This window comes from Natator depressus, chromosome 18, assembly GCF_965152275.1.
Source record: "Natator depressus isolate rNatDep1 chromosome 18, rNatDep2.hap1, whole genome shotgun sequence".
In the NCBI taxonomy this organism is placed as follows: Eukaryota; Metazoa; Chordata; order Testudines; family Cheloniidae; genus Natator; species Natator depressus.
Genome location: NC_134251.1, coordinates 11100298 through 11116268, shown reverse-complemented (window position 1 = coordinate 11116268; position 15971 = coordinate 11100298). Strand labels below are relative to the sequence as shown.

At 48.5% G+C, this 15971-nt stretch overlaps 1 protein-coding gene across 1 annotated transcript in view; it reads left to right on the top strand.

Moving 5' to 3' along the window:
* The first annotated feature begins 10405 nt into the window (after positions 1-10405).
* The window catches only part of TNFRSF8 (TNF receptor superfamily member 8), a 37146-nt gene continuing 31580 nt past the window's right edge, over positions 10406-15971 (top strand). Inside the window, exon 1 of the mRNA XM_074975137.1 lies at positions 10406-10531. Within this exon, the coding sequence (XP_074831238.1) occupies positions 10463-10531 (69 nt within the window). The 5' untranslated portion in view covers positions 10406-10462. The remainder of the gene's footprint in view (positions 10532-15971) is intronic.

Here is a 15971-nt window from a genome sequence, read left to right as displayed (position 1 = left end):
AGATCTAGGTATTTTTTGCAGACTAATTATAGAACCCGATCCCAGCCCACTGAAGTGAATGGGAGACTTTCCATTGACTGCAATGGGCCTTGGATCAGATCTCCAGTGAGTGGAGAACAGAAGGATGGTGGTCATCAGAAGAAGGGAAGGTGAGTTGCGGAATTTATGTGGTGGCAGAGGGAAAAGTTCAGTAGTTCCATAAAGAAAACTTCATACTGAAGAAAATCTCTACTAACAAAATGGAAATACGCTCTTTTGAATTATATTCTAGCTCAAGGCTCACTTGCATAGAACTGCTTTATGCCTGATGCATCCATCCTCACTTTAGAGCTGAGGCTAAACCAAAAACCACTGGATCAGGGTTCAGATCAACGCTGCTAAATCTTTCCCCATAATGGACCAAATCTGAACTGCTTCAGAAAGCTTGGTCCCTAATTCAGAGGCAGCGCCTCATACTAGGGGGAATTCAAATGCAAGTTTCTCATTTGGATCCGTGTCTATCTTCTTCGATATTGCCAATTCTCAATATATTATCACAGGTCTCACAATATTGGATGTTTTTCTTAAAGCCCCAGCTCCTGGAGTCATGTGATGATGTGAGACACTCAGCTTTCATTTAGGAGAAAAGTAAGTAGATAGCTCTCATGGCTGCAGAGGAAAAGTTGAAAATGTGCACCCGGGAGGCTCAGAAGCCAGAAAGCAAATAATATTTTTAAATCCCATGATCTTAAAGCCAATCTTATGATTTTCTGGGGCCTGAATCAGGGGTTTTGGGCACCTGGATATGGCTTGCTTGTAACTTACAGGAGAACTTAGTATCAGACAAAATGGAATCTTGGAGAAAAACGTAACCTCATGATAGGAGTGACCAACAGGTAAATCCTACGAAGGGCCAAATTCTTCCCTAATTAACACCAATGGATACGTGGAGTAACTCCACTGACTCCATAGGAATTATACCAGGGTGGCTAAGAGTAGAATTTGATCTAATACAGGGAGAAAACAAATGGAGAAATGCCCAAAAGGTTCTTTTCAAAATTATACTTTGTAATAGTAATAATGATCTTGCTATTGTTTGGGATAAATGACCAGTTGGAGTTAATGGCCCAAGGTGAATCAGCTTCCTATAGCTGGTCACTAATGACCCCCCAAAACACTGCACTTAAATTATTACTTTTCAATAGCACAGCTGATTGAGGCAAAAGCCCCTTCCCTGCTCAAATCAGAAAATCTGGTCTGTTTTTGTACTTTCTTTTTCTTTAGATTGCAGATATTGAGCATGGAACTTTATTAGAGATGTTGATATTCCCCTCCCCTTCCCCCCCCCCATCCCCCGTTGTTATAATAGAATGACTCCTCACTATGAGGATGTCTGCTATAGTTGAAACTGCAAGTGTTGAAATCTTTTGGGATTTTCCCTCTGTGTAAGGGATTGTTGAATCCAAGTCCACAACAAGAAAATCTTTGTATTCTACCTAGGACTTCTTGTTTTAATTCTTAGAGGTTAAATGTACGGGAGAGAAACAAATGGAAACATTTATTACATAAGCAGAGCCACACTGGGTCAGAGCGATGGTCCATCTAGCCCAGTATTCTGTCTCCAGCAGGGGCTAGTACCAATGCTTCATGGGGAGTTTACAGAACAGGGCAATTTTGCGGAGATACACCTGTGTGTTCCCCTCCTGCCTTCTGGCAATCAGAGGTTTGGGTCACTCCAAGCATGGGGTTACATCCCTGATTATCTTGGCTAATAGCCATTGATGGACCTATCCTCCATAAACTTGTCTAGTTTTTTTTTTTAAAACCCATTTATACTTTTTGTCATCACAACATTCCATGGCAATGAGTTTCATGACTTAATTGTGCATTTTGACAAAGTATTTCCTCTTGTTTGTATTAAACTTGCTGCCTATTAATTTTATGGGGTGATGACCCCTGATTTTTGTATTGTGCAATTCTTAATTCTCAAGAACATTGCTATATATCCAAGACTGCAGCATTCAACTGTCTTTGCACGTCCATAAAGATCCAACCCAGCACTCCTTGCACAACCCAACCCCTTCCCTTTCTGTGACCAAAGTTGGAGTTCTGGGTGTGAAAGGAGATGCAGTATCAAGTCTTAAAAGTTCAATGAAAAATTGCGTAATTTGAGTGCTAAAGACCTATGCTAGACAATTCAGAATCAAAATATGTAGAAATAGCAACGTCCCTATGTAAACAACATTAAATCAAGTTCAAGAGGAGGTAAATTTTTATGAGATCCCGAACAACAGCTAGCATGACATAGTAAGAATAAACAAATGTTGGAACTGTGGTGAAATAAAATAAGAAAAATAAACACATCTGCTATGGTGAAGTCTGACCATAATGGACACCCATTCTGGGGTGAAATTGGAGAATTGACAGCACTCTGCAGATCACGTTAGCAAAGTTGACCTGAAAATATTTAATGTACAGCAGGTGATTTGAACAACTGGCTGAATTTAAACAAACTGGAGAAAGTTGAAAATTCAGAATAAATGCAACATCTCCATACACCTGCTACAGTAAATACTGTGGAATGATGTTCCTGGAATGATTGACCGAGCAAACTGACCTAGCCCAATTGATGTCAATGAGACTATTCTACAGGGAGTGGCAACTTCAAATCGTTTGGAAACCGCAGTTAGTACAAAATGCAGCCACTGGGGGGGGTCAGATTTTTTTAAGGTATCTAGGTACCTAAAGAAGCAGCTAAGCAGACCCTGCTTTTGAACATCACATGATGTGCCTATCTACATCATTAGGCCACTAAACACCTTAAAAATCTGGCCTTTACTTGCTAAGGGCTTGTCTACATTTGAAATGCTGCAGCCTAGCTGCTACCTACACCAGCAGGTGGGGTTTTCCTATGGCTATAATTATTCCACCACCCTGAGAGGCAGTAGCTAGGTTGACAGAAGTGTAGACACGCTGTCTAGATGAGGGGGGGTGGCTAGGTCAGCTTAACTATGCTGCTCAGGGGTGTGGATTTTTCACACCCTTGAGCAATATAGTTAAGCCGACTTAATTTTCTAGTGTAGACCAGGCCTAAGTGGTGTTTCCTGGTATGATCTCAATACTCCACTGCCCCTGATCTGCCCTGGCTCCCAACTGATTTCCAGCAGAGGTTTAAGATGCTGGGTTTCACCTATACTGTGCTAAATCGTTTGGGTACTGACTGTACAAGCTGCCACTTCCCTCCCTGTGTGATATTACAGCAAGTGTGATCCTCCAAGGGCCTCAGGTTGGAAGCTCTCCCCTGGTAAAACTGGGAAGGGGGATGGCAACAGAGAAATTTGGTGAATGATCTTCAGCTGCAAATACCTTCCTTGAGTATCATTGTAGCCACAAGAATCCTTGACCTGCAAATGTAATAAGGCCGTGTTCACTGAATATTGTGTTAGGACCCGATTCTGCAGCCTGCACATAGCATAGCCCTTATCTCCAGCAAGAGGCTCCTTGCAAGCCATTGAGACTAATGTGAGTAAGAGTCAGACGTACATCCTTTGGGTCTGATCCGATGAAGTGAGCTGTAGCTCACGAAAGCTTATGCTCAAATAAATTTGTTAGTCTCTAAGGTGCCACAAGTCCTCCTTTTCTTTTTGGACTCACAGAAGTCATTGGCAACACTCCCACGAGATGGTATTTTAAACTGTCTCCTTTGATAGAATGCTCCCTTGTTTCCATTTGTCAGTGTTTAAGAATGATGCCTCTTTTCTCAATTATTTTCTCACTCATACTTCTGCCAAAATATTTACCTTGGCACTGCGCTAATAGCATTGGTAATTAACAAAGCTTTCCACCTGAAAATCCTTACACATTTAAGTAAGGCCTTGCCTACATTTGCCAGTCAGAGCGCATTAAATCAGCCCCGGGCACCCTAACTCCTGAGGTGTCCACACTGGCAAGGCACGTAGAGCACCCAGACTCCGTGGCTGGAGCGTCCCTGGTAATCCGCCTCCACAAGAAGCATAAAGCTTGCTGCAACCCCGCTGGAGTGCCGCGGTGCCAGTGTGGGGGCCCTGGGCTATTAATGCGTTCTGATCGGCCTCCAGAAGTGTCCCACAATGCCTGTGCTAGCCACTCTGGTCATCACTTTGAACTCTGCTGCCCTGCCCTCAGGTGACCAACCGTCAGACCCGCCCTTTAAATTCTCTGGAAATTTTGAAATTCCCCTTCCTGTTTGCTCAGCTAGGCGTGGTGTGCTCTCAGCGAATCTTTCCAGGTGCCCGTGCCTCCACGCGCCAGGCGATCCCCAGTATGGAGCAATGGCGAGGTGCTGGACCTCATCAGTGTTTGGGAGGAGGAAGCTGTCCAGTCCCAGCTGCGCTCCAGCCGTAGGAATTACAATACCTTCGGGCAGATATCAAGGGCCATGATGGAAAGGGGCCATGACCGGGACACTCTGCAGTGCAGGGTTAAAGTGAAGGAGCTGCGGAATGTCTACCACAAAGCGTGGGAGGCAAACAGCCACTCCGGTGCTTCCCCCCGCGACCTGCCGTTTCTACAAAGAGCTGGACGTGATACTTGGGGTGACCCCACCTCCACTCTGAAGACCACCATGGACACTTCAGAAGCTGTAGCAGCGCAGAGTTCAACAAAACAGGAGGAGGAAAGCAGGAGAGAGGGTGCTGAAGAGGAGGTGGGGCCAGAGCCAGAGGATGGCCCGGCATCCCTAGATGCACGCAGCCAGGAGCTGTTTTCAAGCCAGGAGGAAGGTAGCCAGTCGCAGTGGACGGTGCTTCGGGAAGAACAAACAGCAGAGGAGGTGCCCAGTAAGTGGCTTTTGCTTTGGGAAGGTAGCTGTTTGGTGCAGGCTCTTGGGGCGAGGAGGGCTGCAGAGAGAAGGGTTGGGGCTGGGCGCATGCCTAGATGCAGAATAGGGCGTTGATGTGCTCTCTCACATCGCGGTAATCCGCCCCAGTGATCTCTTCAAAAGTCTCATACAGAAGCTGGGCAATCCACTTGCGCAGGTTCCTTGACAGAGCTACTGTGCTCCTTGTCCCAGTCAGGCTAACATGTCTGCACCACTGTGCTGTGAGGGGCGGGGGGACCATTGCTGCGCACAGGCAAGCTGCATATGGGCCAGGGCAGAATCCACATTGCAGTAGAAGACCCTCCCTTGCTTCCGTGGTCACCCTCCGAAGCGAGATCTCTTTCAGGACGAACTCATCCTGTGGAAAATGGGACAGTGTTCAGTATAGGGGCCCCCTGCAGCTGTTGGCTCTCCCCAAGGCACAGAACCAACCCCAGAGGACAGTACAGCCCTGAAACAATCAGTCCCCCTTGCCCCTGTGCTTACTTATCATTTTGGGGCTCCTGTGGGTTATGTGCGCTCGCTTTGGGACGGGCACTTTCTGCTATTGTGTGCATTGTGCTTGTCTTTAAGTACGGCAGAATCATTGCTCTGTCTGGGGTGAACAATGCTGCCTCTGTTAAGTGTTGCATTTTGGCTTTACAGATGCAACCTTGAGATCGCAGCCGTCCTTGTTATCAATGGCCGAAAGACTGCAAAGAATCAGGGAGCGGCAGCGAAGAACCAAAGAGGACCTGCTGCATGAAGTCATGCAGCAGTCCCTTACTGAAAATCAAAAAGTACAGGAGTGGTGGGAGACTGAAAGGAGGCTCCGCCAGCAGAATGCGGATCACCGGCACCAAAGCATGGAGTGGCTCATAAGCATTATGGAGCACCAAGTGGACTCGATGCAGGTGCTCGTAGCACCTGCCTCCCCGTCCCCCCGCAGCCCTTGTCCGAAAACTCTTTCCCATGTCACCGCCAGCCCACTTCCCCCAACATCTGGTTTCTTATTGCCACCAGCTGCCTCCAACACCTGTAGCTTCACCACCCAGCCCTGCAAACTACAACCCTTACCCACTGCCCTCAACCCCCATCACCATGCAGCATAGCCATCCTGAAGTGCAGCACTCATTGCGCGGCACTCCAGCCAGGAAAGCTGAATATGATAACAGGACTTACGCAAATCTGTGATTGTCCCATTCCCCACCCTGCCCCCTTCCCCCCTCCCACACAGCACCGATGTGTCATGCCCTTTCTGTTTCCCCAGCAGTTCTGTTTCTTTTCAATAAATGATTTTTTTTACTTTGAAAACATTCTTTATTGCATTAAGTAAAAGATACCGTAGCCCAGGAAAGCAACAGGCACTGCAAGTCAGTGCATCATACGTAGCAAACACAGATGCCTACTAGCATTGGAACCACTGCACTTCACTCCCGTGCAGGGCACCAAACATTACTGGTGGCTTTCAGCATCGAATTGCTCCCTCAAAGGCATCCCTAATCCTTACAGCCCCGCGCCGGGCCCCTCTAATAGGCCTGGTCTCTGGCTGTTGAAATTCAGCCTCCAGGTGTTGAAACTCTGAGGTCCATGCCTGAGTGAAGCTTTCACCCTTCCCTTCACAAATGTTATGGAGGGTAGAGCACGTGGCTATAACTGCGAGGATGTTGTCATCATCCAGGTCCAGCTTCCCATACAGACAGCACCAGCGGCCCTTTAAATGGCCAAAAGCACACTCAACAGTCATTCTGCACCGATTCAGCCTGTTTGAACCGCTCCTTGATGCTGTCAAGGCTCCCTGTGTAGGGTTTCATGAGCCACGACATTAAAGGGGAAGCGGGGTCTCCAAGGATCACAATGGGCATTTCAACTTCCCCTACAGTGATCTTCTGGTCTGGGAAGAAAGTCCCGGCTTGCAGCTTCCTGAACAGGCCAGTGTTCTGAAAGATGCATGCGTCATGCACCTTTCTGGACTAGCCTGTGTTAATGTCCATGAAACGCCCATGATGATCCACAAGTGCCTGGAGAACTATAGAGAAATACCCCTTCCGATTTATGTACTCGGAAGCTAGGTGGTCTGGTGCCAGAATTGGAATATGCGTCCCATCTATTGCCCCTCCCCAGTTAGGGAAACCCATTTGTGCAAAGCCAGCCACAATGTCACGCACGTTGCCCAGAGTCATGGTTCTTCTGAGCAGGATGCGATTAACGGCCCTGCAAACTTGCATCAACACGATTCCAACGGTCTACTTTCCCACTCCAAACTGGTTAGCGACCGATCGGTAGCTGTCTGGAGTTGCCAGCTTCCAGATTGCAATAGCCACCTGCTTCTCCACCCTCAGGGCAGCTCTCAATCTCATGTCCTTGCGCCGCAGGGTGGGGGTGAGCTCAGCACACAGCCCCATGAAAGTAGCTTTCCTCATGCGAAAGTTTTGCAGCCACTGCTCGTCATCCCAGACTTGCATGACGATGATCCCACCACTCACTGCTTGTTTCCCGAGCCCCAAAGTGGCGTTCCACTGTGGTGAACATGTCCATGAATGCCACAAGCAATCTTGTGTCGTAGGGGTTACTCGAGTCAATATCGTCGTCGGAGTCCTCACTGTCAGTTTGTAGCTTAAGGAGTAACTCGACTGCAATTTGTCAACCCATCAGCGTTTTCCTCACAAGTTCAGGATCCATTCCTGCAGACCGAAAGAGAAGACAGAGCGCGCAGTACAAAAAACGTTGAAAGATGGCACCAAATGTGGACAGAATCACAGGGATTGCTGGGATGTGAAGCAATGCATCGTGGGGCATTGGGACAGGACCCAGAATGCCCCGCCCCCTTCCCACAAGCCACAGCACCAGAATGGGAAGAGGGGCTCTGTGGGATAGCTGCCCATAATGCACCACTCCCGATGCCGCTGCAAGTGCTCCAAATGCGGCCACGCCAGTGTGCTTGCAGCTGCCAGTGGGAACACACTGCAGCGCTTTCCCTACTGCGCTCACCGAAGGCTGGTTTAACTCAAAGCGCTCTCCATCTGCAAGTGTAGCCAAGCCTTAACTTTGCACCTGCGTGTAGTACCATTGAGTTCAAAGGACTATTTATCGGCAAATGCACATTTTAATAAGTGTTTAAATAGAGGGACATATACAAGTAGATGGGTATTATAAACCATAATACATTGTGCTACCAACGATTTTCTCTTTCTGTCTGTTAGATTAAAATGCCTTTTGGAGAACTGGAGAAACAATTTGTCCTTAACATTTGTTTTTATCTTCAGTGCAGGGGATTATTTTCTAGGAAATGAATGGAACGTTTTGAGAAAAATAATTTTATTTTGCTGAAGCAGAGGTGGGTGTTGTAGTTCCTGGTATGGCTCCTTTCAGAAAGTCCCTGGTAATTCACTTGAATATAATCAAAACACACACAGTCTGAATCAAATGTGTTTATTTAAAACACGAGGACCGGAATACCCACTCTGAGAATGGTATTATTTAATGCAGAACCTACCTCACACAATAGACAAGAACAGTGGTCGGTGACCATTTCAGGTTTTTTTTTTCCACACAGACACATCACGTTCAAAGAAGATTTGATTTGATTTAACCCCACATCTCTGATCTTGGAAAGACTTAAGCACTTGCCTAACATTAGACACCTGTTCTATGAGCATCCAAGTACTGTGGTCTTGGGGGCCCTTCCGTTACCTACCTACGCTTACTTCAGTAAGACCACTCATGCAGGTAAAGTTAAGCAGAGGCAATCCCATGTTGGTGCCTGTCCTAATAAAACACACATCCTATCCCCAAATTCTGCTGTTGTATTTATGTTGATTCAAGTTCAAAACAAAACCAAAAATAACCCAGCCCAGCAACCTTGATTCTAGGGGCTGTTATTTCAAATTACAATCTATGAACCAAGAAAACCATGCAACCTACCATAATGTTTAAATAAATTTCCGGCCAGTGATTTTAACATCCCAATACACACACACACCATCCCACCCAACCACTCAGCTGTCCCCAAACCTCCAACACCTGCTACCCACAGCCAGTTTGTGTTCTGTACGTTTATAAGTGAGACTGAAGCGAGGACATATTTGCTCACCTGGATAAGATGGTGGTATGGAACAGTGACCTCTACCATGCAGTGCTCAAGGTCACCTCTGAAAATTAGGGCCCTATGTTTATTTTAGGTTTCAGTTTGTGTGCGAGATCTGAGAATAAATGGGTGTTCCGTTGAAAGCATTAGACGGCATCTTTAAATGTAAACCATTGCTTTTAAAAATAGCGGCAGACTCATCTGACAAGGAAGGGCCCGATCTTGCGAACACACCTGAGTCCACTCCTCCAAGGGCACGACTCAGGTGTGTACAGTTAAGTAGGCGCTTATGTGATTGTGGAGGGGGGGTGACTCTTGAATAGCGCCCCCCCGGGGGCTTGGGGGGGGGAGTTAAATAAGGACTCCAAAAGCCATTTCAGTGAAAGTGCTATCATTTTGCATAATGAACTTTGCTGCTGCAGGAGAGTGAAATGTCGGGTAATTACAGGGCTGGTTTAAGTGGGCTTGTTGCACACCTGGGTTCAAGCAGCGAATTACCCTCCACTCATTCTGTGATGACCTTTTGCTCAGCAGAAATTTACACACATGAAAAGGAAAAGAGCATCGTCATGAAAATGTAGCTTCTCAGGACTTTACTGCCTGGCTCAGGGTTTTTGCCCCTCCTGCTCTTTGGCAGGAGGCTGTTTTTACCAGACTTCTTGTTGTTGTTGTTGTCGTCGGGGGCTGCAGAAGAGATTTCATGCAGAGCCTAACCGCGAGGGGCCTGCCTGACATTCCCTTTGGGCTAAGAGCTAATCCCGCGGTGCTCGGGGCTGCTGCAGCCAATGTTAACTAATGGGACCAGCCGTGCTGCAAGCTAGACCTGCTCCCAAGCCGGCTGAAAGCGAGGGCCAGACGCTTGTTGACCCGGGCTGGCTGTAAATGAAGCCCGAGCTCTGTTAAGCCCGGGGGGGGGGAAGGACGGGTCCCTCCCAGATCAGCTGAAGCACCCAGACTCTCCCAGGCGGGTGTGAGCTCGCTCCCCTTGGAGCCGGAGGAAAACGCGTGTGGGCTCTTGCGGGAGCCTCGCTGCAGGCGGGCAGAGAGCGGCTGGAGCAGGAGTTTGCGGGGACTCAGACTCGCCCAGCCCGGGGCAGAGGGGAAGGGCTGCGGGCGGGCTCCGCGGTTCTTTGTTCCCGCTCCCTGCTGCCAGGGACGGGGAAAGGGAGAGAAACGGACCCATCCGAGCCCGTTGTTTTCGGGCAAAGGGGTGAAACCCGTAGGCTTCCTAGCGGCTGCAATTTGCATACTGGGTGAGCCCAGGCTCTGACTCCGCCGCGCGGGGGGTAGCCCCGGGGAGCAGGGCTGGAGGGGGCCGGGCTAGTGACACGCTGTGTCAAACCCCTTTCCTCGGTGTGATTTCGGGGTTTCGGATTCTGCCGCCCCCGCGGCTCGAGCTAGAAAGTCGCTGCCGGCGCCTGCAGGGGCGCGGGGCTCGCTCCAGGGACCAGGAGCTCGGCGCGGTCCAGGCCAGCGGGGAGCCCTGCCCGGGATGCGGGAGTCCCGCGCGCGGACGCGCTAGGACCTTCCTGCGGCTGCCGCTGCGCGGAGCGGGGCCGATGGCTGCCCGGGGGCTGCTGCTGCTGCTCCTGCTGCTTCTCCGGGGGACCCAGGCGGCGCCCCCGCAGGTAGGGCAGCTGCCCCGGGGCTCCTGCCGGGCGTGGGGCTGTGCCGGGGGGGCGCGTGGCACCGGGGCGGGGGTTGGGGGTGGGGGGCAGCCGGGCTCAGCCCGGAGGGAAGCAGCTGGAGCCGGGGGATTCCGGTCTCCCCCGCACCAATAGCGCTGGGCCGGGGGGCACGGGTGACCCAGCGCGCCTATAGGCTCAGAAAAGCTGGGGGCAAATCACAGGGCTGCTTCCCCAGGGGGATCACGCCCCGGGGTGGGGTGGGGTCTCCCCGTTGGAGAGGAAGGTGCTACGGGCGGGCGGGAAGCGTGGGGGGGCCCCCTGCCCCCGGAGCGGCCTGATGCCTGCCCCAGAGAGCTGGCAGACGAAGAGCAAAGGATCTGGATTTATTTATTGGTTGGCTTCTTGCGTTATTAACTTCAAACCACAGACGCCCTTGGCTCGTCAGCTGGCACCCGATGTTCTGGGGAAAGCAAGCTCGCCCCGGGTCCTCCTTACGCCGTCCCAAGAAGCCTTGCCACGTACCCGGAGATTGCGGGGAATCTGTCTGGCCCAGGCTCGGTTGCAAGCTGAGAAACTCGGGCTTGACTTAGATCTCCCCAAAGTGTAAAAAGAAAACTGCTCCTTCATTGGACCATCCAGCCCCTTTCTGCAGTAACTTATTCATGAATGGGATGTGGCTTTTGCGTTGAATGAAATTCAAAAAGATATCATCTGTGTCTCTGCTCGCTCCCCCCCCCCCCCCAACTGATCCGTGGTTTCAGACTGTTAAAGCTCTTGATTTCAGCCCAGGAGACCTAGACTCTCTGCTCAGTTAATATTGGTCCTGGGTACCATGTTATAATGGGATAACAGGTATCTGGGTACAGGGTTTGCTTGGTGCAATTCCCAACAATTGCCCTCATCCTGTACACGCTTATAAATGTGTGTCATGCATGGGCGTAAGATCATGGAGGCTATGCACCACTTTGCCTGGGTGAAGTCAAGCCTATGGGTGATTGCACTGCAAGAATCAGGGCCCCAAGCTGACCTCCTAATGATTTTCCCCTGCCAATGGAAATATTAGCGAAACCCAAACAGTCCCATGTGAATGAGTCATTTGTATGTATGCTGTGCCTGTCATTGCAAATTATGGAGAAATGTTTCAGTAGAACTTTGTGGGCCTGGAGATCTTTAAAGAGAGATCAAAGCCAGATCTGAAGCCTGTGGGCCTTCTGGATCAGACCTTTAAGAACACTTATTCCTGCCTATTGTGCACTGATGTTAGCAGATCCTCAGGGCCCTTTTGATAAAAGTAGGGGTTTGCCCTGTGGCCCTGAGCTGTAATTTCCCCTCCCACACTCACACAACTTACTGTACCACGGTGATCTGGCTCCCATCCTCTCATCCTTAAGGTGGAGTGATTCCTATACATATAGGTCCTGATCCTACAATCCCTACTCACCCGGGCAATCTTTGGGGCTACTCGCCTAAGGATTGCAGGATTGGCCTGATGGTCTGCAGTCTGATTTGGGGGGGGGGAAGGTGTTATATCAGTGCACAATGATTATTTTATTGCAAGAGAGAGAGTGCATTTGCTTTTCTAATATTCAGTATCAATATTCAGACTTAGGTCCCAGCCATTACTTATGCCATGCCTGTTAAAACCTGGAGTCACAGAGCTTATGGTTGCTTTGGTCCAAGGATAGTCTTTTTGCTGTGTTTCTGTGTGATGACTCTTGCTGGCAGCCTGAGGCACCACTGGAATTCATATGCTCCTGTTTAGTGTCTGGCAGTTCATAGCCTATTTATATTTTAAACTGTTTTTCTGGTCTTTAGTTTACATCCAGTTAACAGTTATTATTGATCTTTTTTCCACATGCCCCATGAGACAGATGAAGTTTATCTGGTTGCACTCGTAGGCTTGGGCAGGATTCTCTTCGGTATTCTCAGCCTTTGGGTAGGAGCCCAAGAAGGAGGCAGTTTTGTTGCTGGTGTGGTTCTGTAGTCAGTTCCAGAGCAGCTAGTGCTGGTAGATGATCATTTTTTGTGTTTTTTTTACTGTAATATACTTTTCATTCTGATGTACTACTCATCTGTAGCAAACTGATTTCTCATCTCCCTGATTCACCACCACGCTGCTTTTTTTTTTTTTCTGTGAGCTCAAATGAATGTTAACTAATGAGTTCAGTCAGCGCAAGACGCAAATGCAGCATAACCCCCTGAGATCTGCTCTACCTCGGTAAGGAGCCTCGCTTCCACTGGGATAGCTCACGTGCCTGCTGGCATTGGAAGAGTGAAGGCGAGGAACAAACCTTGATGCTCTCGAACAAACGTATTATCCACCCGATATCCAAAGGGCTCAGTGTTCCCAGGCCGAAGACGTGCTCCTTTTCAAAGAGTCATAGAAATGTGGGTCTGGAAGGGTTCTCGAGTCCATCCCCTGCCCCCCCCGGCCCCCCCCCAGCAGAGGCAGGATTAAATAAATCTAGACCGCCCCGACAGATGTTCGTCTAATCCAGTGGTTCCCAAACTTTAACAACCCGCGAACCCTTTTCACGAAAATGTCAAGTCTGGTGAACCCCCTCCTAAAAATGAATATTTCCAGGGATTTTCTCCCTGACCTCAGCATAAATTATAAAAGCAGTAATCCTGGAAATATAAAATGTTTTTATAACATGCTTATTACACACTATTTATTCATTATGATTTATCATCACCGTATTTTTGTTACATTATGAAAACGGCAACACTCTTCCAAGATCTCACTTGTGGAGCTTGTATCACTTTTGATTAAGCCTGTTAGAAGACAAGGCTCCTATCAGAGGCGCCGGTAGAAAAAACAGGGTGTAGGGGCAAAGCCTGTGGGGGGGGGCGTGCTGATGGGGGGGGTGTCGGGGAACAGCATGTGACCCTCATCGCCCCCCTTACTGGTGCTTCTGGCTCCTGTGTTTCATCACGGAGTATCAGATGTGGAACAGCATGAAGGGATTTAAGAAGCCAACTCGGAGTTCCTCCTACACAAGCAGTCAGGTCTTGAGCAGTCCAGGCAAACAATGCACGTTACAACAAAGCTTCAACTTGTTCTTCATAATAATTTAAAAACAACACCAGCCGCCTATTTAATTTTAAAAACAGCAGAAAATATCCACCTCCCTTTCCATTTCGTATAAGGAAGCTTGAAGTTTCAATCTCCTCAGTGTGATAGATATGCTTGCTTTGATCTGCTTAGCTCTTGGAAGTCCCCAAAGCTCCGGGCTACTGGCTTCCCAGGGTCCCTAGGGACAGCTCTTTCCGCCATTAGGGAATTTTTTTCTGTGAACCCCCAGGGATTCACAAACCCCAGTTTGGGAACCACTGGTCTAATCTGTTCTGAACCTCCAGTACAAGGGGTTCCTGCTGAGGGTTAGGGTTAGCCTAACGCTGCTGCGGTGATCTGTGCCAGGGCTTAATTATCCTCATTGCTACAGAGTTTGTCCTAATATCCAACTGTGAGGCTTTGGGGCTCAACCCAGACCAGAAAGGGGTTCTGTCACCCCTTGCCCTGCAACTCTGGGTGCCTTAAATGCTATGCTGCTGTGACTCACAGCCCAGACATCAACAGCCTGCATACAAGCCTGTAGGTCCCGCCCTGGCTTCCACCACCCACTTATTGTTTGCGAAGTCACCCCACAGCGCCTCCTCCCGAATTTCCTTCAAACCAGCTGATGGTGTGACAGGCTGCTGGGGTTCCTAGAACTGAGTCACCACCTTACCCCTCTCTGCTTCAGTGATGGAGGGTTTTGCTGCTGTTAAACTGTGTGGCAGCTCCTGACACATCAGCTTGTCTGTCTTGCCAGCAAACCCTTCAGGACTGCGCCAGTCCAGTCCTTGTCTTGCAGGTAATAGACACTGAAGCCTGACTCCCGAGTTCCCCAGAGCCATCTTCCTGCAGTGCCCAGCCCTGTCACTGAACACTCTCAGAGGTGGTTATGTTCATTGCTACTTTAAAGAGACAATACACTGCAGCTCATTAATTTAACTGGGGCTTGACAAACGCACTCTTATTTGAATCACAGCCCTGAACTGGTTTACAGTAAAAGTAGAACAAATTTATTAAACAGAAAGTTTAAGTGATACTGAACCTTAGGAGTAAAGACAGAAGGGGTTACAAAGAAACAAAAGCAAAAATACGCTTATAAGATTAAAACTTAATTTTAGCGAGTTACAATCTTTGCCTAAGTTCAGCCTCCCTGGTTGAAGGACCCAGCGTTCTGTGATTTCAAGAGCGTTGGCCCCTTGAATCCTCCAAGTGAGGGACAACTATGGGGACCTCTCCCCTTTCTTTTTAAAGTCCAGTAAACCTCTGAAATTTCTTCTTTGAAAAGTCAGCCCTGCCTCTCCTGCCTGGTGGGGAGGGGGGATGCAGGTACCAGGCTGTCTTCTCAAAATTCATTGATCCTGTTTCAAGAAGCCGGAAGGTCTCCTGCTGTACCTCCCATCTTCCTGCTGATTTGTATGTAAATGGGGCTTGCATTGTTTTGATTCCACAATGCTTAATTTACATTGGAGAGAGGTAGACAGCTGCCTTCCCTTCTCACTGGGAGAAAATCTGTTTCTCCCTGTGTTGGTTACAGACTTTAAAGCATAACGTCAGTGAGTTTCCATAATTCCTCATGTAGCGTTAATGCATATGTTGCACCATGATCTTAACCACTAGCAGGCTACAGGCTGTCATAAAAGATCTTACTGGATACACTTCTATAGTAGCGTCCGTTGATTCCGTTGTTTATTGTGTGGGGTACAAATCTCTGTCTTTATAATTAAGAGGCTATCTCCCTCACTCCCTAGACTGAGGGCTTTGTTTACCTTTTTATATAGATGTATCATCTTTGTCTTCTCCTGATGACCAAGACAAGCAAATACATCTCCCTTTGTCTAAGGCTCACTGTGCTTAAGCATTTCTTGCCAAGCACATTTTAAGACCATAATTCTAGCACATATCCATAACTCTTTGTATCTACATACACCACACAAGAATATTAATGATCAGTGAGTTATTAGTTTTCCAGTGATGTATGGCATGCCACCTTGTGGGTATATATTGTGATGACAGTGTGTTAGTGAGTATGTCAGGCCTGACGAGTTGCTGACACAGAGTAGTGCACCTCTGTGTCATACCAACCAAAATCTCCCTTGCTGCAGATTAAACCCATTACTGCTTGTCCTGCTCTTGGTGGACATGGAGAACAGTTGATTGCTGTCCTCTTTATGACAACCTCTAACGTATTTGAAGACAGTTATGTCCTCCCTCAGGTTTCTCTTCTCTAGATTAAACATGCCCAGTTCCTTCAACCTTTCCTTCTAGGGCAGGTTTTCTAAACCATTTAGCATTTTTGTTGTTCTCCTCTGGACTCTTCAACTTGTTCACATCTTGCTTATAGTGTGGTGCCCAAAACTGGACGCAGTACCCCAGCTGAGGGCC